Source organism: Vicugna pacos, chromosome 14 (assembly GCF_048564905.1).
Source record: "Vicugna pacos chromosome 14, VicPac4, whole genome shotgun sequence".
In the NCBI taxonomy this organism is placed as follows: domain Eukaryota; kingdom Metazoa; phylum Chordata; class Mammalia; order Artiodactyla; family Camelidae; genus Vicugna; species Vicugna pacos.
Genome location: NC_133000.1, coordinates 19,414,686 through 19,439,306, shown reverse-complemented (window position 1 = coordinate 19,439,306; position 24,621 = coordinate 19,414,686). Strand labels below are relative to the sequence as shown.

Here is a 24,621-nt window from a genome sequence, read left to right as displayed (position 1 = left end):
CACAGAGACTTTAATTTTAATAACTCCTGAGGACTGATGCTGTCAGTTAACTCTGATATTTCATCTGTTTTTAGACCTCAGCGTTCAATCATAGGAGGTCTAAATGTTAAAGTTAAGTGTTCTAATAGATGAAAGATGGAACACTAAACTACCTCCAAGTCAAATGACCATGTAACCTCTACAAATATTTATTACTGCAACCCATATAAATATTTATTGCTTTGCTTATTTATTCAACCATTCCACAAATATTTATTTAGCACATGCTAGTCAAAACATAAAACAATCCTAAAATCCACTAAAGAGTACAAAGGTATATCCATTTGGGGATTTTTGATAGCTCCCTTTTTCTGAGGCATCAGAATCTAAACAAATATTTAATGTGAAATAGATCTTGAAACATTACACCTAACTTTTAAAAAATAATGCACATTTTTCTTATGTTGTTATGAAACTAAGAGACAAAAGGAAGTATTTGATTGGTTTAACAGCCTCCAAAACTAGCTGATGTCTGAGATGATGGAGTGTAAAAAATTGTAGAAGAAATAGAAAATATGAACAGACCAATTACCAGGAATGAAACTGAATTGGTAATTCAAAAACTCTCAACAAACAAAAGCCCAGGACCAGATGGTTTCATGGGTAAATTTTACTAAACATTTGGAGAAGAATTAACACCTATTCTAAAACTACTGCAGAAGGACTACTTCCATACTTATTCTATAAGGCCAGCATCACCTTGATAACCAAAATCAAACAAAGGTATCACACAAAGAGAAAATTACAGGCTAACATCACTGATGGACATAAAAGCAAAAATCCTCAACAAAATATTAGCAAAATGAATCCAATAATACATTAAAAGGATCATACACCATGATCAAGTGGGATTTATCCCAGGGATGCAAGGGTTTTTCAGTATCTGCAAATCAATCAATGCAATACACCACATTAATAAACTGAAGAATAATCATATGATCTTCTCCATAGACGCTGAAAAAGCTTTTGATAAAATTCAACATCCATTATGAGAAAAACTCTCTAGAAAGTGGGCATAGAGGGACTATATCTCAACATAATAAAGGCCATATATGACAAACCCACAGCTAACATCACACTCATTCCTCAAAAAGGGAAGAATGCCCACTCTCACTACTTTTATTCAACACTGTATTGGAAGTCCTATCAGAAAAGAAAAAGAAATTTAAAAAATCTAAATTGTAAAGGAAAAAGTAACATTGTCCCTGTTTGCAGATGACATGATACTATATAGAGAAAATCCCAAAGATGCTACCAAAAAAACTGTTAGAACTCATCAGTGAATTCAGTAAAGTTGCAGGATACAAAATTCATAAACAGAAATCTGTTGGGTTTATATACACTAACAATGAAATATCAGAAAGAGAAATTAAGTAAAGAATCCCATTCATAATTATATCAAAAAGAATAAAATGCCTAGGAATAAATCTAACAAAGGAGACAAAAGACCTGTACTCAAAAAGCTAAGATGTTGAGGAAAAAAACTGAAGATGACACAAACAAACGGAAAGATAGAGTGCTCATGGATTGGAAGAATTAATATTGTTAAAATGACCATACTACTCAAGGAAATCTACTGATACAATGCAATTACTATCAAAATATCAATGGTGGTTTTCACAGAACTAGAAAAAAAATCCTAAAATTTGTATGGAAACACAAAAGATCCCAAATAGCAAAAATAATCTTGAGAAAGAAGAACAAAGTTGGAGGTATATGCTCTCTGATTTTAAACTACACTACAAGCTACAGTCATCAAAACAGCGTGGTATCAGCACAAAAACATATGCATGGATAAATGGAACAGAATAGAGAGCCCAGAAATAAATCCATACTTATATAGGCCATTAACCTATGACAGGGGGCAAAATATACAATGGGGATAAGGCAGTCCCTTCAATAGATGATGTTGGGAAAACTGGACACCTACAAGAAAAATTCAAACTGAACGACTTTCTCACAACATATACAAAAATAAACTGAAAATAGATTAAAAACTTAAATGCAAGACCTGACAACATAAAACTCCTAGAAGAAAAATAGGCAGTACACTTTTTGACATTGGCCTTAGCAATAATTTTTTGAATATGTCTCCTCAGGCAAGGGAAACAAAAGCAAAAATTAAAAAATGGGACTGCATCAAGCTAAATAGCTTTTGCACAGTGAAAGAAACTATCAGAAAAATGAAAAGGCCACCCACTGGATGGGAGAAGATACTTGCAAACAATACATCTGGTAAGGAATTAATATCCAAAGTATACAAAACTCATTTAACTCAACATCAAAAAAAAGAAACTCATTAAAAAATGGGCAGAGGCCTGAACAGACATTTTTTCAAAGAAGATATACAGACTGCAACAGACACACGAAAAAATGTTCAACATTACTAATCATTAGGGAAAAGCAAACCAAAATGACAGTGAGATATCATCTCACACCTATTAGAATAGTTATTACCAAAAAAAGAACAAGTAACAAGTGTTGGTGAGGATGGGGAGAAAAAGGGACCCTAGTATTCTGTTAGTAAGAATGTAAATTGGTACAATCATTATGGAAAACAGTATAGAGCGTCCTCAAAAAATTAAAAACAGAACTACCATATGATCCAGCGATTCCATCTCTGTGTATTATTCTGATGAAAACAAAGATAGTGATTTGGAAAGATATATGTACCCCTATGTTCAATGCAGCATTGTTTACAAAAGGAAAGATATGGAAGCAACCTAACTGTGCATTAATGAATGAATGGATAAAGATGTGGTACATATATCCAATGGAATATTACTCAGTCATAAAAAAGAATGAAATCTTGCTATTTGTGACAACATGGATGGATCTAGAGGGTATTATGATAAGTGAAAAAAGTCAGACAGATAAAGACAAATACTGTATGACTTCACTTATATGTGGAATCTAAAAAAAACAAAACAAATGAACAAACATAGAAGAAGAGACAACAGAGAACAAACAGATGGTTACCAGAGGGGAGGGGGGACTAAGAGATGAGGGACATAGTTGAAGGAGATTAAGAGTTACAAATTTTCAGTTACAAAATAATGAATCACAGGGATGAAATGTACAGTATGGGGAATATCATTAGTTACGTTGTGATATTTCTGTATGGTGACAGATGGTAACTAGACATACCATGGTGATCACTTTGTAATGTATAGAAATACTGAGTCACTATTCTGTGCACCTGGAACTATCATAGCGATGCAGGTCAATTATACCTCAATTTACAAAAATTTGTAAACACTGGGAGGAAATGCATAAAAATGCTAATAATGATAGTTACCTCTGGGGGGGTATTATGGGTGATTTTTAGTTTTTCATCTATATTTTTATGTATTTCTAGTTGTCTGCAATAAACAGGTATTGTTTGTAAAATTAGAAAGAAAACAATAAATGTCATTAAAATGAAAATAAATAAAATATGGCAGTAGATACACAACCTTTATTACATTCTGTAGGTTTAAACCATTTCATAACAAAAATTAATATATTTTTTAAAATTTTGTTGTGTAAATGGAGAATGCTAGAGAAATTTAGGTAACTAGAAGGAGCTATTCCAGCAAGTCCAATATTCTTACTTTTGAGTCTAGAATATAGAAGGCTGATTATTTCCCATCTTTAGCAAGAGGAACAATGAAGAGTTAATGCAGAAAGAAAAACTGTCCTTGATATGGTAGATTATTGGCACTTTTGGCAAATGCATGGTCATTTCCAGAGGGAAGTAAATTATCTGAAAGTAATTATATTGTACCCCCTAGATTTCAAAGAGTGTTTCAACTCATACACTGTGCACGTAGGTTACTCTTTTTCTTCCTTACTGGGCATGAATGTGAAGTTTAAGGGGCACAGTTAATGCATGTTACATTTTCACTGCTGCTAAAAATGTATAATTAGAGTCTAGATTTTGAAATAATAATTTGCACACTTAGAGTACTGATTAGCTGTGCAAGACCATAATTGAGGGGGTTTTTTTTGTAAATGTTTAAACCTTTCACAAAAACTTCTTCTTGATTCCAAATTGTCACCAAACATTTTCTAACATAATTCCAAGAAGGTCACTCAGTGCTGAGGGGCTCTAGCAAGAACGGAACCTACAAACATGTTAGCTTTGGACCATATATAGTTTTTAGAATTAACAGCAAGTGTCTCAGAGTTAATTTGTTTGTTTGTTTTTAAATCATAGTGGTAAATAAGTCTGAAATATTTCACTAGTGAAGCAAGAGTCATTTGAGATATATTATTAAACATGAGGGGTGAAAATTTATCTCAGACACAAGTGGCATCGCACAGCACACATTTTTCTGAAAATAGAGCCTCCGTGCATAAGGATTAGATATATACCCATAATAACAGGACATACTGACCTATAATTTTCCATATTACATCCTTGTATTTTTTATTACATGCTATTTTTCAACTAGGAGAGGAACATGGTCTCATAAAGCTAATATTTATTCTTCCAAGTTTACAGAGCTAGTAGTCCACTTCAGGAAATGAGAAAGTCAAATACAACTTGGTGTCCTGTGCACTGAAGAAGAAAGGACAGGACAATCACCATGTTTAAAAAAACCGGACTCAGGAACTCGGTCATAAAGCTTTAAATAATTAAACAACACAACGTAAGGGAAGCCTTTGTTGTTATTACTTCTCTCTCCATAAATGTAGCCTTTTTATAGATGATAAATCTTATCATGTAGGACTCTTCATTTTAGTAGAAAGCAAAAAAAAAAACCAAAAAGTCCCTTGAATTCAGTTTCCATTCTCAGCCCTGTACCTATTGTGTGTATCTCGTGTAAGTGAAGGCAGTCAGTGTAATCCACCATAACAACCAAGACGCCCCTACTTATAACTGTATCTTTAAGTCATTAATTCTTCTCATTTTGTTAAGTAACCTCTGTACTAGGGAATTCAATGATTTCTAACGTTAAATCCAAAGAAAATCGTAGCGAACGAGAAATCGTTTTTCTATGGAAAGGTTGTGCCTGTATTACGGTAACTGTCTCAAGAGATCATAGCCTTAAACAAAGCTTTTGTGGGAGAAATTTCCCAAAGTGCGTTGTTTCTATGCCCTTTCCTTTTACTTTATAGCCTTACTTGAGATTTTTGGAAGAATCCAGAGACTTAAGAGGCATCAAGTCATTTCTCCATTCTCTGCTGCATGAGGAGTGAAGGGGGAGTAAGTGAGGGAGAAGACAAATGCTGATGGAGGTGGGTGAGGCACAGGGTATTGGGGCTGATGGGAGAGAGTGTCAGCTGTAGTGAAGGACCTTTGAGCTCCCCACAAACTGATCCCTGAATTCCCGAGGAAGCCTGTGACATGGAGCAGAGAGCTGAAACTGAGCTGCACCGTACAAAGCAAGTGAAAAAAAAAGTACTCCTTTGCTACTTACCTTTTTCAGCCTTCCCTCAGATTTCAGATGCTCAGTCGCTTCCTGTCTCAGTGACTGAGCTTTGCAACGTCAGCCCCATTCTTTCCCCTGGGGTTCTGGCCCTATCTTTTCCATAAGTCTCCAGCTGTCCTCTCTCTCCCATTTTCCTGCACTGAATTCTTCTGATGGTATCTTTCCCATAGCCATGTTCCCATTTCAAACAACAGTGATCTCCTTTAAACACCAAACCAGAAAGTCTGGTTCTCCAAAAGAGCATCCATATATGAGCATCAGTGTGTTTCTAGACAGCTGGAAAATGAATGTAAGCCCAGAGCATAAGAATGATATGACAAGGAGAGAACAGTACCTGGAGTTAAAAAATTGGGATTCACTCTCAGCCCCACCATTGGCTCAACTCTGCCAAGTTCAGCATTCTCAACTCCAGCTGAGGACTTTGTAGTCTGGGCAGTCCCTCTGAACAGATGTGCGAAGCAGGTTTGAATCTGGTTATCACATCGACTGGGGATGGGGGAGTTGCTGGTCTTTAGCTCCTGGAAGCTTGGGGCTCCTAACCATTCTAAAATCACTGGGACAATCTTGCATCATAAAGAAGCATCCCCCTCAAAAAGTCAACAGTGACCCCACTGAGAAATACTAATAGATGATTTTTAATGCTCCTGCATCCGCTCTGTATTCTCAAACTTAAGTGAAATGCAGAGAATGCAAGAGACCCAGAACAAAAACCATGAGGATAAATGAAGCTGTGGATTGTACAATTTCAAAGGTTCGGAAAAATGGGTTTCACTCTCCCAAGGAGAAAAAGGATGACTTGAGATTTGTGTCTGGGATGATATGGGGCGCTCTGACCGATACATTCTCTCTGTGGCAGAAGAAATAAACTGCCTCGCTAGGAGGTCAGGAATTACTTAGGCTTTCCTGACAAAAAGGTTTCTAAGAAAGGAGAATCTCTATTAGGTTTCAAAAGGAAAGTGGCTACCGAAGTATGAAAGTCTGAAAGCAAAAAGATTCTCATTGGTTTCAGTCAGTTCAAGCAGGATCATGCTCGTAGACTGGGGAAGAATATTTAGGTAACTTCTCAAGTCCTTTCCAGCACCTGTTCTTTCCATGGATACACTTGTTACATCTTGACCAAACTGACAGACTGGAGAGTTCAAGGTACAGGCAGAATCTCCCACCCACCCTCTCCCCGAATACGTTCTGCATGCCCCACACTTCAAAGTGAGCCAATTGTGGGGCCCAGCAAGGAGGGGTGCACTGGGAAAACTGGAACCTAGCCCAGCACTGCAGCGAAATCTACTTTGATTTCTCAGTAGAAATAAAAGAAGTTTTCTAAAGAGCCCACAGTAAAGGGCTATTAGAGGAGAAAACATTTGTCACTGTGGACAGTATAAAAGTCCAACTAAATGAAATAAATGCCTGTGAAAAAGACACGTCATTCGAGGCAAAGTACTATGTTCCTTTTCCTTGCTCTTCATTGAGTTTCATCCACTCAATGTACCAAGCTCCAGCTGCTCCCCTGTTCATTTTTCCATGCACGAAAGATGCACGGATTAATTCTGGCCTTTAGGTAGGTCTTTGTCAGAAAGTACTTACAAAATCCAAGTGTTTTACTTGGTCCTATATCAACAGCAGACAGGGGACTTCCAAAATAAAATGCTTGCTTTGCTAGCGAGCTTTTTCCTTAAGTAAGCAACGATCACTGTGAGTGATTTTCTGAGCTGTTAATGCACACGCATTAGACAACCACCACCACAACCCTCTTCTATCGGAATAAATCACAGGGTGAGTACCCTATGGTGGAACTAAACGAAAATATTCTGGCCACTGGGATGTTATAATTTGAAAAATGTCAAATGATAACGCTAGCTGATATTGATAAATGCAGTTCTGATTTTCAACGATTCAAAATATAATTTATCCACAAGGCCTTAACTAATTGAAAGTACTTAACAAGATCCGATATATATAGACACCCAATATAAATGTATTGAATCTATTCAGTTAGAATTTATGAGCACAGAAATAAAATTTGTTTTAAGGCAACATGCGGGGGTATTTTCTTTCTAATATCCTTGTAATATCCATGGAGTGTACAGTAATAAGTATGGGAAGCAGCACGTCAAATTTCTTTTCATTACATCCATCTCCCAATGAAGTCAAAGGAGTCCAATCTGTGCACTACTTACTTCCAGAATTCTTATTGCAATAGGGTATGGCTATTGCCCATCTTAAAGTTATCCCTCCAAATTAATAATAACTTCAGTGAGACAAATGGGAAAATTAACACAAACCTGAAGACCTCCAGTAGATCAGAAGACAAAGGTGTTCTCTGCGGACTTGACTGAAACAGTGTGTTCACAGAAGTCTTTTCAATGGAAGTTGTTCACAAAGGTAGCTCCGTGGAAAACAGGGTAGCTTCGACATGCCAGATGCTTCTGGAAGGAGAGAAAAGCACACCATTAAGTGTCCGAAGTACTGTTACTGCCAGTACCAGCCAGGGCGGTCAGCAGGTGCTGTAGGAGCATCTACTGCTGTTATTAAAATAATGATATTAATTTCTATTAATATTTTGTACTCCCAGATCTTACTTACTTATAAATGGCAAGGTGGGACAGTAACCATTCAGCACTGCATTTAGAAATTTCTAAAGGTCAAAACTATTTCATAACCAAGTGAACTCTGCTTTTGCCCTTATCTAATCAGATGGGGGTTGAAGGATGGTGTGTGGGGTGCAAGCATGAAGGTGGCAATGCTGCCTGCCCTTCACTGAGCGCCCACTGGCTGCCAGGCCCTGGGCACGGGCTTCATGGCTCTTTAACCTGAATGGTGGCCCTGCAATTGGAGGGCACTGGTCCCACTTTCCAGATGAGAAGACTAAGGCACAGATTCCTCAGGTCAGGCTTACAACCCAGGTCATCAAAGCCCCAAAGGCCTCAGGGCTGGCTCTTTCTCTCATTTCACTCTGTGGCTTGTGTGACTTAGAAAAATATTTCACTTGGTGCAGCCACTATGGAGAACAGTATGGAGGTTCCTTAAAAAACTAAAAATGGAGTTGCCGTATGATCCAGCAATCGTATTCCTGGACATATATTTGGAAGAAATTCTAATTTGAAAAGATACATACACCCCAATGTTTATAGCAGCACTGTTTACAATAGCCAAGACATGGAAGCAACCTAAATGTCCATCAACAGATGGCTGCATAAAGAAGTGGTGGTATATATATACAACGGAATATTACTTGGCCATAAAATAGAATAAAATAATGCCATTTGCAGCAACCTGGACAGACTTCAGAGATTATCATACTAAGTGAAGAAGTCAGACAGAGAAAGACAAATATCATGAGATATCACTTATATGTAAATCTAAAAAAAGTGGAACCAAAAATGATGATGTAACAGAAGTCAACAAGAATAGATTTTGAAGTGGAAACCTCAGAATCACATGAAAGGGAAGTGGGAACAGGAATTTTGAAAAATATATTAAATACATGTATACCAAAAAGAGCACAGATCTTAAGTGGCTTGATGAATTATTCTGAACCCTTATAACCATAACCTGCATCAAGAAACTTCTAGAACACTGATAATATTCAGAATCCTGGTTTATGTCTTCTCCCAAATACTGTCTGTTACCTCCCCTCCAAAGGTACCACTCTTCTGACTTCTAACCACATATATTAGCTTTGTCCATCTTTGAGCTTTATATAAATGGATTTATATTAAAAAATAAAATTTAAAACGTGATACAAATGTACTTATTTACAAAACAGAAACAGACCCACAGACATAGAAAAAAACCTACGGTTACCAAAGGGGAAAGTGGGGGGAGGGATAAATTAGGAATTCAGGATTAACAGACACACATTACAATATATAAAATAGATAAACAACAAGGACCTACTGTATAGCACAGGGAACTATATTCAATACCTTGTAATAACCTATAATGGAAAAGAATCTGAAAATGAATATGTGTGTGTGTGTATAAAACTGAACCACTTTGCTGTATATCAGAAAGTGACAACACACTATAAATCAACTGTACTTCAATAAATTTTAAAAAATTTCTCTCCTAATTTGCTTTAGTTTTATATCAGATACTATCTTATTCAGTCAGGTCCCACAGAAATAGAGACACCCAGTTTTAAGCAGTGCCTTCCTCTCCCACTTTCTTCCTTCTGCAAAGAGAGAGAGCTCCGTGGAAACGCAGAGGTCCCCTTGCGCTGTGGGGTAGGTTCGTGTGCTGTGAGACATCAAGGAGATACCAACGCAAACGATCCATCTTCATCTGGCCCCTCCACGGGACCCACAGTTCCTTTGATGTCGGGATGAAGGGGAACATTGCCTCTCCCTCTGGGCTTTCCTGATGCATTTAGCAACAGAGCCTGCATCTTCTGTGGACAACTCTGAGCCATATGAGGGTATCTCCCCATGGCCATGTCTGTCTTAGCAGCTAAGGGTTGGCTGACAAGGTGGGGCTCTATCTAAATTTCTGTCCTTATTTTTAGTCAAATATCTACATGTTTTGGGTCGTTCTGGTGCCAAGAGCTTACCCTCCACCAATTGTCCCAGTACCCATTTTTACAGTGTGTTTCAGGGTCACTGCCCCCAAGTAATCACTTCCAAATTCCCCTCGAAGCGCCAGCTTTTAATGCCACTGCCTTCCATATGGGCTTTGGAACTTTCAGCTCATATCATCTGCACTGCATTTGGGAAGCTCCTCAGAAAGGCTAGAGGAAGATAAAGCGGGAAGGTCATGCGTAACTTTTTAAATTTTTATTTTATTTTAGGCAACAGAAGCTTAAGTCATGAATAAAGAAACAAGGAAAAATGGTTGACAGCATTTTCAGAGTTCTGCAGAGCAGGAGCGTGGGATTATTACATGGGGAAAAAAGAAGAAAAAGAAAAAAGAACAGAGCCAAACAGAGCCAGTTTATCTCTGCATAAAAGAAGGAAGAAGGGCTTGACAAAGAACAGGGAATGAAAAGATTTGGACCATAGACTCTAACCTAAATGACCGGAATACAAAATAAATAGAAACTCTTCTTAAAACCTCAATGCTAGCATTTTGATTTCATCACACCACTTAAAGACAAAGTTTCCGGTGGCGAGTTGAAACCTGCACACCCTGTTTCCCACAAAATCTCAATGGCAATTTCCAAGCATTCACTCAGCCACTATTTAGTGCCTCCTCCTGAGTGAGTCAAAATGTTCAAAAATTCTAGGAATACAGGAAAAAAGCAAGATAGTCTCTCCCTTAAGAATCTTACTGCCTTGTAGGAGGAGGCAACGAGGACGTGCCTGGCACAACCCAGGGCGCATCCTAAGAACTCATTAGTGGTCAGGAAGCAGTGGTGGTACTGTTACGTAACAGAGCATGATGATGTCGGTGAGGGAAGAGATGCTCTGAAGCTTTGAAAGGACTGGAGATCCTCTCTCTTGGGGATGAGGGGAATCAAGGAGGCTTCAGTGAGGTTCAGGAGCAACCATAGCTAAACACACACAAATAATCATGCTTTCACAGAAATCCTCTAATGATAATTAAAAAGCTACAAAATGAGCTACGTGAGGGGAAAAAAAATAGGTCCATGAAATTAGACATTATTTCCTAGGATTTGGTGTGAAAGTAGATATCTACCATAACAACACAGCCAGGGAATGAGACAAAGAAGAAAATCTCTGTATTGCTACCAAGAAAGATACACTGGGTCCTGTTCTATTCAACTGTGATCCAAAATGACACCATGACTTTTAATGAAACTCAGCAATTTCTAGACACACCATTTAAAATCTTAGCCTCAAATTTAAGTCACAGGGCTTGTGACTCACATCTCCAGGGTGACCTTTCCAGGGTATTGTTCGCAGAAACATGTCTGTCACTGTGCAGAGAAACTACACGCCATTTTATTCTGCAAAGTAGGATGAAAAGATGCACTATATTGTGCAGAGCCACAAAATGATTCTGGCTTTGATTCTCTAGAAGCAGTGAAAACAAAGACTCTGTTTGACTTTGTATCTTTCATGTAGAAACACTGTCCTATGGCATTAATGAACATTCCTATGTCCCCCATATTCTGGACCTTATTTAATTCAAAAGAAGCTTGGCAGGAATCTCATCATTTGTGGATTTCAAATAAAGTCCCCCTGAATAAATCCCTTTTTCAAGAGCTTACTGAGTCATGCTACTTTGTCCTCGTCAGATCCGTACAATATTGTACTGAGCAGAAGAGCTAAATGCACATGGTAACCTTGAATCCTCTCAACACCCTCTCTGCTTCCCAGCCCTGGCAGCTCTGCTTAAGGCGAGTGAACTTGCAAAAGACGTGGTGTGGTCATTCCCTTCTCAATCCCTTCCACTGAATTATGAAATCCTACCAACCCCTCTCCCCATTCACCCAACTCATGACATCACATTCTATGCACAGCCACAAGCTTTTCACTGGTTTTCCTTCTTGTAGTTCATCCTTCTAACCATTGAAAGATCTGTAATCCCCTCTTACTGGTCTATAGTGGTGATAAATAAATATCTGGATTAAAAATACACGAATGAATGTATAAATGAAATATTTTTTAAATTTAACTCTAATTATGTACATCTGCTATTCAAGAACTTGTAATGGTTCCCTGTTCTCTTAAGGATGAGACCTAAGTTCTCATCAGGAATATCTGCTCCCACCATCCTCTCTAACCTTAAAACACACTATTTCTGACCCAAATCCTGGGTCAAATAGAAATATTCTGCTCTTTATATCATGGTGACTCTCAACTAGGGATGCATTGTACTTACCCAGGTCAACGGAACTGGAATCACCAGAGGAAAGTTTGCACCATGTGCAGATGTACATCACCTGTGTCTCTCCTTCTCCAGGTGTTATGAACCCACCTAGCACGGCACAGGGAAGCCTCACCTTTTAAATGGATCTTCCTAGGCCACAGCAATATTCCATCCCTTCCCTAGATAACAGCATAGAGTTAAAATATTTTAAACCAGAAAGGACCTGCCATTGATTCTCCTGCTTGACTCTATAGTAGCATTCACACCCTTGTGAATTCACAGCCCCTCTCCTCCCTCACCTTGAGTGTGGGCTAGACCTAGAGTCTTCTGATGAACAGGATATGGCAGAAGTGATGGGAGGTGGTCCCTCTCTTATCCTCTGACTCTAATGATGCCAGCCGCCATGCTGGGAAATGCTCTATGGAGAGGCCCCTGCACAGTGACAGACATGTTTCTGTGAACAATACCCTGTAAAGGTCACCCTGGAGATCTGCGTCACAAGCCCTGTGACTTAAATTTGAGGCTAAGTTTAAAAACAGTGTGTCTAGCTAGAGCTTGCCAAGTTACGATAAAGAGCATTGTCATGACCCCAGAAAGTTGTTTTCTAGTCAAGCCCTCGCAAAAGGGAAGCTTCGGTTTCTCTACCACCATTGATGGCTTTGCCCGTACATGAACTTCTTATACAGAGAATAACACATTATACATTCTTTTCCGTCAGGCTTCCTTTGCTCAACATAATGATCATGACTTATTTTTATTGTTAAATCTGTTTAGTTAATTCATGAGCATTATTGTATGAATGACAACTGTATAAATGAGTACTATTCCATTGTATGAAAACTTCAGAGTTCATTATCCATTCTCCTGCTGACAGACATTGAGGTTGAGTCAGCTTTTGGCCATTATAGACAAAGTTATGGCAACCATTCTGATACAAGGCTTTTTGTGAACATGTGCTTTCATGTTTCTTAAATAAATAACTAGGTGTGAGATGGTTGGCGCATAGGGCAGGGATATGTTCAAGTTCTAAAGAACCACCAGTCTTCCAAAAATGGCCGTACTGTTTTACACCCTCATCAGCAGTCAGAGTTCCCGTATTCCCACATCCTTACCGACATTCAGTGTCATCGCCGCTTCTATTTGTAGCCAATCTAGTGGGTGTGAAGTGGTACTTGAACCTGCATTTCCCTCATGACTAATGATGTCATTACTGTATCTTCAAATATTTACTGGATGTTCTGATGTCTTCTTATGTGAACGTTCTGTTTGAGCAATTCGCCCATGGGGACGAGGGGTGTTCTCTGTCTTCTCAAACTGTGTTGTAAAGGTTCTTCATAGATTCTGGATTCAATTCCTTTGTCACGTATCTATATTGTGAATTATTTTCCCAGCCTGTGGTTTCTCTATTAACAGTGTCCATTCATGAACAGAAGTTCTTCCTGTGGTGAAGTCCAATTTATTGACTTTTTTTTTTCTATATGTGTTAGTGTTTTTGGTATTCTAAGAAACAGTTGCTATCTTTCTAAGACATTCTCCTACATTTTTTTTTTCTAGAAGCTTTACAGTTTTTGCCTTTATGGGAAGGTCTATGACACATCTTGAATTACTTTTTGTGTGAAGTAGTCACTAGTTTCATTTTGTTTCAGTGCAGTTAATGAATGGCTCTAGTACCCATCTGTTGATGAATTTTCCTTTATCTCACTAAACTGCTTTGATATCTTTGTTGAAAATCAGTTAACCATATAATTGTTCATTTCTGATTGTTTCACTGATCCATTTTTGTATCCTTATCTAATATTTTATTTTCTTAATTATTGATGCTTTTATAGTAAGTCTTGGAATCAGGGAGGCAGAGTCTCCTCACATTGTCATTCTTTTTTCAAAAATGTTTGACTCAAAAAAAAAAAGAGGAAAATGTTTTGACTTTTATAAATCCTTGTATTTTCATATGAATTTTAGAGTTAACTTGCCAATTTTTCCAAAAAGAAAAAAGAAACCTTCTGAGATTATGATAGACTATACATTATTTTGGGAAAAATTAATATCTTAAAAATACTAAGTCTTCCATTATAGAATACTATATATTTTTCCACTTACTTAGGTCATCTTTAATTTTCATCAGAAATATTTTATAATTTTTAGTGTTCAGGTTTTGCGCTTCTCATTTAAATATATTATTACCTTATGGTGTTGATATGACTGTAAGTGGTGTTTTAAATTTCATTTTCTAATTGTTTCTTCACGTATAGAAATAGAATTGATATTTTATATTGACCTTGTATCCTGAGGCCTTGATAAATTGAATAGATTTTTGCTAAGTTCATATAGATCTTTTTAGATTCCTTTGAGTTTTCCAGATAGACGATAATGCCATTTGCAAATAGAAACAGTTTAATTACTTCTTCCTTTCCAATCTGTTAACTTTAAAAATTACTCTTAGTAACTTAAAAAATTTCTCTTAGTAGCTAATCCTATTTCACTGGCTAGGACCTCCAGTAAAACGTTGAGCAAAGGAAGCCTGCTCAATTTCTTTCATCAATGTTTTCCTAGTTTATAGAGTATATAGTATAGATCTTTCACCTTCTTGATTAAGTTTATTCCCAGGTGTTTTATTCTTTCTAATGCAAATTGAAATAGGATTGCTTTTTTACTTTCTCTTTCTGGTAGTTCATTATTGGTGTACAGAAAAGTAACAGATTTCTGTATTATTAATTTTGTATCCTGAAACTTAACTGAAATTATTTAGGGTTTTCTATATAAGGTATACTGTCATCTGAAAATAGTGACAGTTTTACTTCCTTCCTTCCAATTTGGATGACTTTTATTTCCTTTTCTTGTCTGACTGTGTGGCTGGAACTTCCAATACTATGTTAAATGTAAGTGGTGAGAGTGGGCATCCTTGTCCCGCTCCTGAATGTGGAGAAAAGGCTTTCGGCTTTTCACCACTGAGTTTGATATTAGTTGTGAGTTAGTCATGAATGGCCTTTATTATGTTGAGATATGTTAACTCTGTACACACTTTAATGAGAGTTTTTATCATAAGTGGATGCTGAATTTTGTCAAATGCTGTTTCTGGATCTGCTGAGACAATCACATGACTTTTATCCTTGATTTCATTAATGTACACGGATTGTTGGATGTTAAAGCATACTTGCATACATGGAATAAACTCAGTGTAGTCATGATGTATCATTCTTTTCATATATCACTGCATTCTATTCCTAATTGTGGGTTAAATATTTTTGTGTCTATGGTCATGGCAGGTATCAATGCGTATTATTTTAATGGTGTCTTTATGAGGATTTAGTATTAAAATAGTACAGATCTCAGAAAATGACTTAGGAGGTCTTCTATTTTCTATATTTTCTTAATATTGGTATTATTTCTTCCTCAAATATTTGAAGGAATTCACTAGTAACACCATCCAGATCTGGAGGGGTTTTTTTTTTTTTGGTTGTTGTCATGGTGATGTTAAATTTCATTAATTTAATAAATACAGAACTGCTCCTATCTTCTACTTCTTCTATCAGTTTTAGTAGATTTTTTTTATCTTACTAAACAAGAAAATTTTCAATTTCAAGTAAGATGATTTTGTCTCCTACTACTTTTCATACCCTATACTAACAATTCCTGCCCTTACTTTTTTCCTTTCCATTTCACTTGACTAAACTATAACCATATCCCTGGGTATTCAGCTAAATGTTATTTTTTCCTTTTCTGTGAGCTTCTCCAGTCCTTACTAATTTAATCTTATACTGTCTTGTATTTCCCATTATCTTTCATTAGTTTACCTCTGAAAATAGATTATAGAATCCTTGAAGGCAGAAATCATATCTTAAACTTCATTGTTCCCCATAGCAACTTCACATAGTTATTTAATGTTAGTAAATATTTATGGGATTATTGACATGCCCACTCTTGGGGTTAGTCTGAACATCTACTGTGGATGAGTGTGGAGTACCTTATATAGTTCCAGGAAGCAAGGGAGTATTTAAAAATAATGATAATAGTAAAAAATTAGTATCAGGCCATGACAAAAGGCGTAGGAGCCAACCTGAAAGAGCTGACCATATACCCCAAAGAATAAAATAAACATCATGAGTTCATAATCCTATAAACAAATGACTGAAAAAACAAATGGGAGAGAAGAGACAAGTCTTCCTTAAATAATGCTAGATAGAAAATAAAGAAGGAAGGAGGGAAACAGAAAATAATTAGAATAGCCAGTAGGAATTGCAACAGGTAAAATCCATTGATGAATGCTAAAATTAGTTAGCAAAACTTTGAGGAGGAACAGTTAAATGGCTTCAAAGTAGCCCCCTAAAACATTTATCAATTACTGTGGTAGTTTTAACACACGTCCACAATTATTTTAGAGTCTCCTGTCTGGGAGACAGAACTGTATTTCTCTCCCCTTGACTGTGTGCCAGACTTAGTGACTTGCTTGAAATGGATACAATATGGAAAGAGAAAATGGTAACTATGAAGAAGCCTGGAAGATACCACCTTAATCAAGTGATCAAGGTTCACGTTACCAGTAAAAGGAATGTTGATATCATATACCTTTTATATGATGAGAAAGGTACTTCACCTCTGTGGTATTCATCCTTAGAATCCAAAATCCTCATCTAACTATGACAAAACATCAGAAAAAAATTCAGGAATATTCTACAGAATATCTGACAAGTGTTCTTCAAAACTGTCAAGGCCATAAAAGACAAAGAAAAACTGAAACTGTCACAGATTAGAAGAAACTAAGGGGATATGAGCCCTGTGGTGTCCTAGAAGAGAAAAAGGACAGATTTGAAAATCTGGTGAAGTTTGGGTTAAGTATGGAGTAGAGTTAATTGTATTTTGCAAATGTTAATTTGTTAGTTTGGATAGATGTACCATAGTTAGGTAACCATGGTGCCACAGGCACCTTTAGGGGAAGCTGGGTGAAGAGCGCAGACTAACTTTCTGTTTTGCTTTTGCAATTCTTTGGTAAACTTAAAATTATTTCCAAAATGAAAGACTTTTTTAACTAAAAAAATCTATTGTATTATTCCACACATTGTTTGGCTTCACTGTAAGTCTGTATTCCTTCTGTTTATATTAATAATTAATAATTGAACTTACATTCCTTTCTGTGAAACAGTCTAGAGCTGTTTGGACTTATAATTACACATATACAAATCTCATGAAATGGGATAAAGAAAAGCAATTTATTAGAAACATTATAATTTATTAATAACACAATGGCTATTAGTAATAACTATAATAACTATTTCCAAGAAAACGCAGGGTACCACAAGAGAAGGAAGTAATAGTCAGTTCCACAACCACTCTCTCTTAGGAAACAAATAAATAAAAGAAACTTATTATCCTTTAGAGAGGCAGAACCAAATTATTTCCCAATTTAACTTCTCAATCAACTGTAGAAAGATAGTAGATTTATGCTTGTTCTAGATGTTTCCAGCTGAAGATGTCAAATTGATCACATCAGTTTACTCATGCCTTCCCAGGTTCCCATTAATATTAAAGTCAAGAAGCCAAGTAGTCACAAATCCGTGAAACCAAAGAAAGTAGGAATGGATGAAACACTTCAGCAGAATTCTAGATGATGGAGTTGATCAGAAAACTGATAAAGCAATAACCCGAATACATGTAAGAAGGGAGGATGATTAAGAAAATGCAGAAAGGGAGAATCTTGCAGGGAAACAACCGAATTTTCAACAAACATCCTAAAAAAAAGTAGGATGATGGGCTATACTCTCTGACGATAGTTCCCAAATTTTCATTCTTAAATATATTTGGATAACAACTATTGACAGACATTTGAAGAAAGTTGGAAAGATAAAGCAAAATATCTCAATAAGCAACAACCAACCAAACAAACAAAAAAGATTCTTGAGAAAACCTGAATAATTTGGGGGACAGAACTTTAAAAACTCTAAAAAACAAGAACAGAATTCTATTCTTAAAAAGGAACAGAGAATAAAAAAGAGTGTTAGAAAAGTAAAAATATAATAGTCAAAAAAATTTTAATCAATATAAGGTAAGAAAAGAGTTTTGAATAAGTCACCCCAAAAGTTAGGCAAACAATTGAGAAAGAAGTGGAAAGCACAAAAGAAAAGGTGTGCGGAAGCCAACCAGAAGGCCCAGCTACTGAGAATTCTAAAAAGAGTTCTAAAGAAGAAAAACAGAGGAAAGGGAATAATCAAAGAAATCATTTAAAAGAAATTCCCACAACTAAGGGTCACAAGTCATCAAAATGAAAGCGCCCATCAAGAAGCCCATCAAAATGATCCGTTAAGAAAAAGAACTATAATCAGATATGTTTTAGTGAAAGTTTCTAAAAATCAGTTTCCAAAAATTGAGGGCAGAGAAAAGTAACTTGTGAAGGAAAAGAATCAGATTTCTTATCAGCAATATTAGATCCTAAAAAATAGGGCAAAGTCTTCCAAGTTTTCAAGGAAAATTATAATTAACCTATAATTTTGATCTGGCCAAACTACTACTGTGCATTTCATTTTCAGATATGCAGAAAGTTGGAATATTTACCTCCTATCTACCTCCTTTTAGGAAGATCCCTGACATATGCTTCAGCAGTATTCGGGATTAAAGTGAGAAAGACAAAGGCACGGACCCAGGGAAGATCAGTGCAAGGCAAGATGACTAGAGAGCAGCTGCTCCAGCCTGGGACAGTGGGAAGGACCTAGGAAATGGGCGTACTGCAAAGATTTGATTCTACCCCCGAGAAGCTGAACGAACCTAAGGATGCCATAAAGACAGATTATGCAAAGAAAAATAAAAACAACTAGAAACTCTAGGAGAAACAAAAAGCTATACAAAATAAGGCAATGTAAGCATAGTATACAACTTCAATCAGCAGTAAGGTGCACATACTCATAATAATTTTTATTGAGTTTTTTAACCTTTAGAGTCAACCTACAGACAAAACATAAAAAGCCTTAATATGGTAAAAAAGACTATAAATGATAACATCTTCATAATGTAAAATTCAAAGCACACGTCAGAGAAACTAGGAGGTATTAAAAGGAGAAGTTAGGGAAAGGGTAATATTCTCATCTTAGAAAGTAAGAAATCATTAGATACTGCCTACAACTAATAAAATAGAAATACAGGAATAAGTATACGATTTAAATATATACAGGTAGCAAGAACTAAAAATGGTAGTACACTGGGAGTGGAATGGTAGAGTACAAATAATCTAGACCCTTATCTATCATAATAAAAACTCAATATATTAATAGTATCTAAATTTGACAAATCAAGAAATGGTGTTTATATACACACGCACACACACTTGATTCAGCCAATATTACAAATATATTTAGAGTTATAAAGGCAAAAGCATAAACACAGAAACAGACAAAAGAATGCTAAGCTTTTCCCTGTGCAGTTAGACTGGGGGTGAGGTCTAGTGAGGCGGGAAGCCCCTTAAAAAGACCGGCAGGACCCCCCAAGCAGGGCCACTACTTTCGTGCAGGGCACCATCCGGTTCCCTGGCCCAGAGGCTCTATCTCACTTTTTGCCTCTGAAATGGCTTACTTACCCCTAAAATTCTATTGGTTCCCTGAGCTCACTTCTGATTGGTTATTTCCTTCACTCCTGATTGGTTATTACTCTCACTTCTGATTGGTCCATTCCCCTCACTCCTGATTGGTTATTTCTCTCACTCCTGATTGGTCTATTTCTACAAAGCTTGTTCCTGGTTGGTCAACTTCTATTATACTTTGTTTGCATATGATGTTGCAAAGTGTAAAACTGGCAGCCTACAAAGGCCTGTGTAAACCGACAGACAGGGTCCAGAGCTTGGAATGTTAACTCCTCTGGGCCTGCTGGCATAATAAACCCGAGTTCTCCAACTCTCTGAGTGCTGCTTGGTCTCTCGCCCAGATCCAGGTTGCTATCACAACTGAGCTATAACACCAAGCTGTAACACATTTTTCTGCAACACTAGGACTATAGCTTTTCATTATAAGCCTTCTGTACTTTTCTTTGACACAACATTGTAAGATGACTATTATTCAATAAAAAAAAAGTTTAAAAAAAAGCCTTCTGTACTTTTCAATTTTAAAAGCATATATACATATATATGCACTTTATTGATAAAAATAAATATTTCTGAAATATTTAACACTTGGAATGTGAAATATTTATTAACATTTTAAAAAATCTATCTGGAAATCATCCCATTAGACTGTGTTTCATAGTGTTGACCTCAGCATTTAAATAAGGTCTTGTTGGTATTTCAGAAATTAAAATAGTACATTTTAAAGTCTCAAATAGAAATGTCTTCTACAGATCCTACCCTGTGGCAGGCCATAGCACAGAAAAATTTTAGAATACATGACTAAATTGCCTACTTCAGGGGCATCAGGTGTCAACGAAATTAAAAAAACTGTGGTTAAAATATTTCTGAAAAATACATGAGGTGAGTAAGTGCCTGTCTTTCATGATTCTCCGTGATTGGGGCCATCCTGAAATACCCTGGGTCTGTCATTTAGTCCCTGTGTGATTTCCACTAAGTGAGATGACAAACTGTCCATCAGAATCAGAGTCTGTGAGCCACATCCCCAACCTTCATTTCTAGGTGACAATACCTCTGCCATCAAAACATAATACAGCTCAAAAGACTTTAGGCACAGTAGGACACCACAGAATTTATGTCACCTGAAATCTGGGAAGTACCTGATGTGGCATGAATTGGAATTTTCCGGATAGAATAAAGTACTCTGTGATATGGATTTGGAAAAAGGAAAAATGAAGTGGAAAGCCTTAAAAAGAGACAAGTGTCAACATAAGAAAGATTGTTGAGTCTGTGGATGGTATTCTCATTCATCTTCAAATTTCTTTTGCTCCATGTTTAAACATTTCAAATGAAGAGTTTTTTCCAATGTCATTTGATACAGGCAAACATCTGAAATTCAACGGCAGACTTTAAATACTTCCCGTCTTGTAGGAGCTTTAAAAATGAATGTTGGCTTGCTTTTCCTAAAGAAAAAAAAATATGCAGGCTTCTTCTCTCCCCTTCCTGAATGAGAATTTTCCAGCTGCTGCTAAGTTTCCAGACATGTGTCCTCTGGGTTGGATAGTCCTACATGAAAATACTCTGTTTTTGTTTTTCTTTTTTTAGCAAAAATTAGGGCTCAGGAAGGTTAACAAGTAGTAATAGACTTCAGATATCTATTGGAAAACATTATGGAAAGAGTTTATCTGGACATATATAGGGATATAACTAGAAAACGGAAGTCACTAAAATGTTTTTGCAACAGAATAACAACCCCCCAAAGAGCAAATAATCCATAATTATTACAGGATCCCCTTCCTGTGAATGAAATCAGAGCTTAAAGAGCTTCCAGATCATGGCATGTGAGCTTTCACAAGTCTTCTAGAATCAGGAAAGAACAAGGCGTTGCTGCCCTGCCCTTTCTGAAGCATGCACATGTAGCAATGGTTGCTACTAACACGATTATTACTACGCAGTCTTTTTAAGTAGGTAAGTTCGGCGAGAACGAGTTCCATGTCTTGTTCACTACTGTATCCCATCTTCTAGAAAAGTGTCTGACATACAATGGCGTTTTGTAAGTTTCGTAAGTGAATGACAACCTTCTAATTTTACTGCACAGAGCAAAGGAGCAGGTCGAAGTGCTGTGCAAATTCAAAAACACGAAGATGTCTCTTGTTATTCCCTATAATTCAGTCCCCTGTTGGGGACAGCTCCTGAACACCCTGACAAAGCCTGTTCCCTGCATTTTGAGTCCTACTACAGGCTCTGTAATTAGATGCGTCCACAGAGGTGACAGGCAGAACAGTGCAGGTGTTCAGAGCATGAACTCTGGAACCAGATTCCACCACTACGACTGACTTACTGGCGGTATGACTTCGAGCAAATTATTTAACTTCTTTATACTGAATTGGCTCATCTGTAAATTGGGAGATAACCGTGCCTAACTTACATGACTGTTGTTTAAATTAAATGGGTTGCTCTACGTAACTCATGGAAAACTGAGCCTGACACACAGAAGGCAGTAAGGAGCACTGCTAATTCTGATACCAGTGCTCCTATGACTGTTGGGAGGCAGACACAATATAAGGGAATTCAGTAATGTCCATACTGCGACTTTAAAAAATTCTTTTTTTTACTAATGCCACACAAGTTTAAGGACAGAGTTGATATTCCTGAATTCCCCTGAAGTTTCAATTTGATGCACTTCTCTTGTACATATTTACTTCCTTAAAGAGCCCAGTGAAACTACAGCTTAGTAAGTTATATGTTTCGGATACAATATAAATATTAGCTGAGGCATTTAATCATGGAGGCAGCTTCGGGGTCTCTCCCCCTGCTTTTTAAAGCACGCTGCTGAAGGTGCTCTCTCTTTCACGAAGGCCTTTGAAAGTGATGTGGACATGACAAGCTTCTTTAAAGGGAAAACAATTTTAATTTTTATGGAGATTTGCTTTAGGAACGTTCTTAGCATGGGTAGGCTGACATACTTCCTGACAACAATTTCATTCAGAAGAGCTTAGTTTATGATTATTGTACACATGTTAGAGTTTGTGCAGTTATATTTATATTGACTCTCTGCTCCATTAGTATTGAAATCCAGATGTCAGTTTCCTTCAATGCAAACATATCAGATTGATCTGAATTTTTCTGGAGACTTAAAAGCAAAACCCAGCACATCACTCCTGAACCCTACTCTGTATTGTGAGCAAAATCTTCCGGTTAGAACCTATTCCATCAGGTCAAGGGGTTCTCTTGGGGGGCAAAAAAAAAAAGCAGTTTGCCAAAGAAATTCTAAAAGTCCCAAAATAAAGTATAAAGCAATATGTCATTTCATTGATTCTTATTTATTCTTTTATAGTGCTTTGGGAAATGTCAGACCATCGGTCTGCATCATTTCATCTCTTTCTAGGGGAAAAAACTGTCACCAGCAGTTGCTGCTTCAAACTAGATAATCTTGTAGGTTCATTCTAAGAGATCCCTAGAAATTGCCTTCCCATGCGTGACCATGCCAATATCCTAGCGTAAAGCTTAGAAATGTGTGTGTGTGTGTGTGTGTGATTGATTGATTGATTTATACTTTTATAAGACCAGGTTGAGCTTTACTATTACTGGAAGGTCTACAAATGGCCATCTGATTTAAATCATTGCAGTTACACAAAAACCCTTCCAGAATGAAGGGGCCCAGGAAGCCAGTTCTAACTTACTTTCCTTCTGACTCCACTAGACACTTCTAATTACACCACACTGTTTGAGGCACTTGTACCACCTTGCATATTATCATCCCCAAATTCAAACCTATTCCATCCTGAGAACAAAAAGCTGGCAAGAACCACTCAAGTGATGAGTGAACAAAATCCAATAAAAAAGCAACATCCTGATGTGGAAATGTCGTGTGAGCTGCTGGATGGCACACGGCTCCAAAGTTTACCAAAATATTTTGAAAGATTTTGCCAGTGAGCATATAATTGACTGAAAGACTTGCCAGCACTGTTCTAGAGAAGTTTAACACGCTATATAACAAAGAAAATCATTTACAAAAACAGTTGAATGATAAAAATATATTTTTAGAGAGCTTCCAAAACCAATTTGTTCCCTCCGACCCTCTGCCATCTTTGGCCAAGGAAATAACTGTGATGTTATCAGCTTTCACATTTTGATGTTCATACTTCACCTGCTGCCTGTCGCTTGCATTTCTGCATGGGGACCTAAGAAGCACAAATTTCCTGGTTCAAATTGCTGTTAGTATAATCCTGACTCATGAGGCCAGCATCTGCTCTTTTTTATCAGCGTTAACATTCTTCCATTCATCCATCTATCCATCCACTCATCCATACATCCATCTAGTCTTCCAACCATCTGTCCATTTTTCTAACAAATATTAGTCAAGTCTAAGATGTGTCAAGCATTGTGCTGGTTCCAGAGATATAGTGATGATCAAGAGAGAGGCCTTGCCATCATGGAACGTACAGTATAGCTGGGAAGACTCAGAGTGAAAGGATTAATAGTCATAATTTGTGCTAAGTGTCAAGATAAACAAAGCACATGTTACATGGGGAATCCAGAGAAAGGTCAAAGGATTCCTAAGAGAAACAGCATTTATCCTGAGGCCTTAAGAATAAGTAGTACTCAGTCAGAAAAAAAGTAAATAAATAAAGGGAGTTAGAGGCCAGGGGGAACAGCACAATTTAATGACCAGGGGAAGGAAGAGTGTGAAACACTAAAAGAAAAAAACTGAAAGAAGGAATGGCTGGTGCGTAGACAACAAGTAGAGACATGAAAAGAAATAAGACTGGGGAGGTGGGCACAGGTTGGGACTCTTCCTGTTTTTCCAAGAGTCATCCTTCGCGCTTCTCTGATTAACTACTGTCTTAATCAATACTG

At 37.1% G+C, this 24,621-nt stretch overlaps 1 protein-coding gene across 13 annotated transcripts in view; it reads right to left on the bottom strand.

Moving 5' to 3' along the window:
* The window catches only part of ENOX1 (ecto-NOX disulfide-thiol exchanger 1), a 509,205-nt gene that overhangs the window by 254,468 nt on the left and 230,116 nt on the right, over positions 1-24,621 (bottom strand). For 11 of the 13 annotated variants that reach the window (XM_072976305.1, XM_072976293.1, XM_072976304.1 and 8 more), the window contains one exon: positions 7,736-7,879. Coding sequence is in view for 1 of the 13 variants with exons in the window: in XM_072976303.1 (XP_072832404.1) it covers positions 5,791-5,830 (40 nt within the window). In the remaining 12 variants the exon portion in view is untranslated. Of the gene's footprint in view, positions 1-5,790; positions 5,963-7,735; positions 7,880-24,621 lie in introns of those variants that run through there. The other 2 variants (XM_072976301.1, XM_072976303.1) reach the window with 1 other exon arrangement.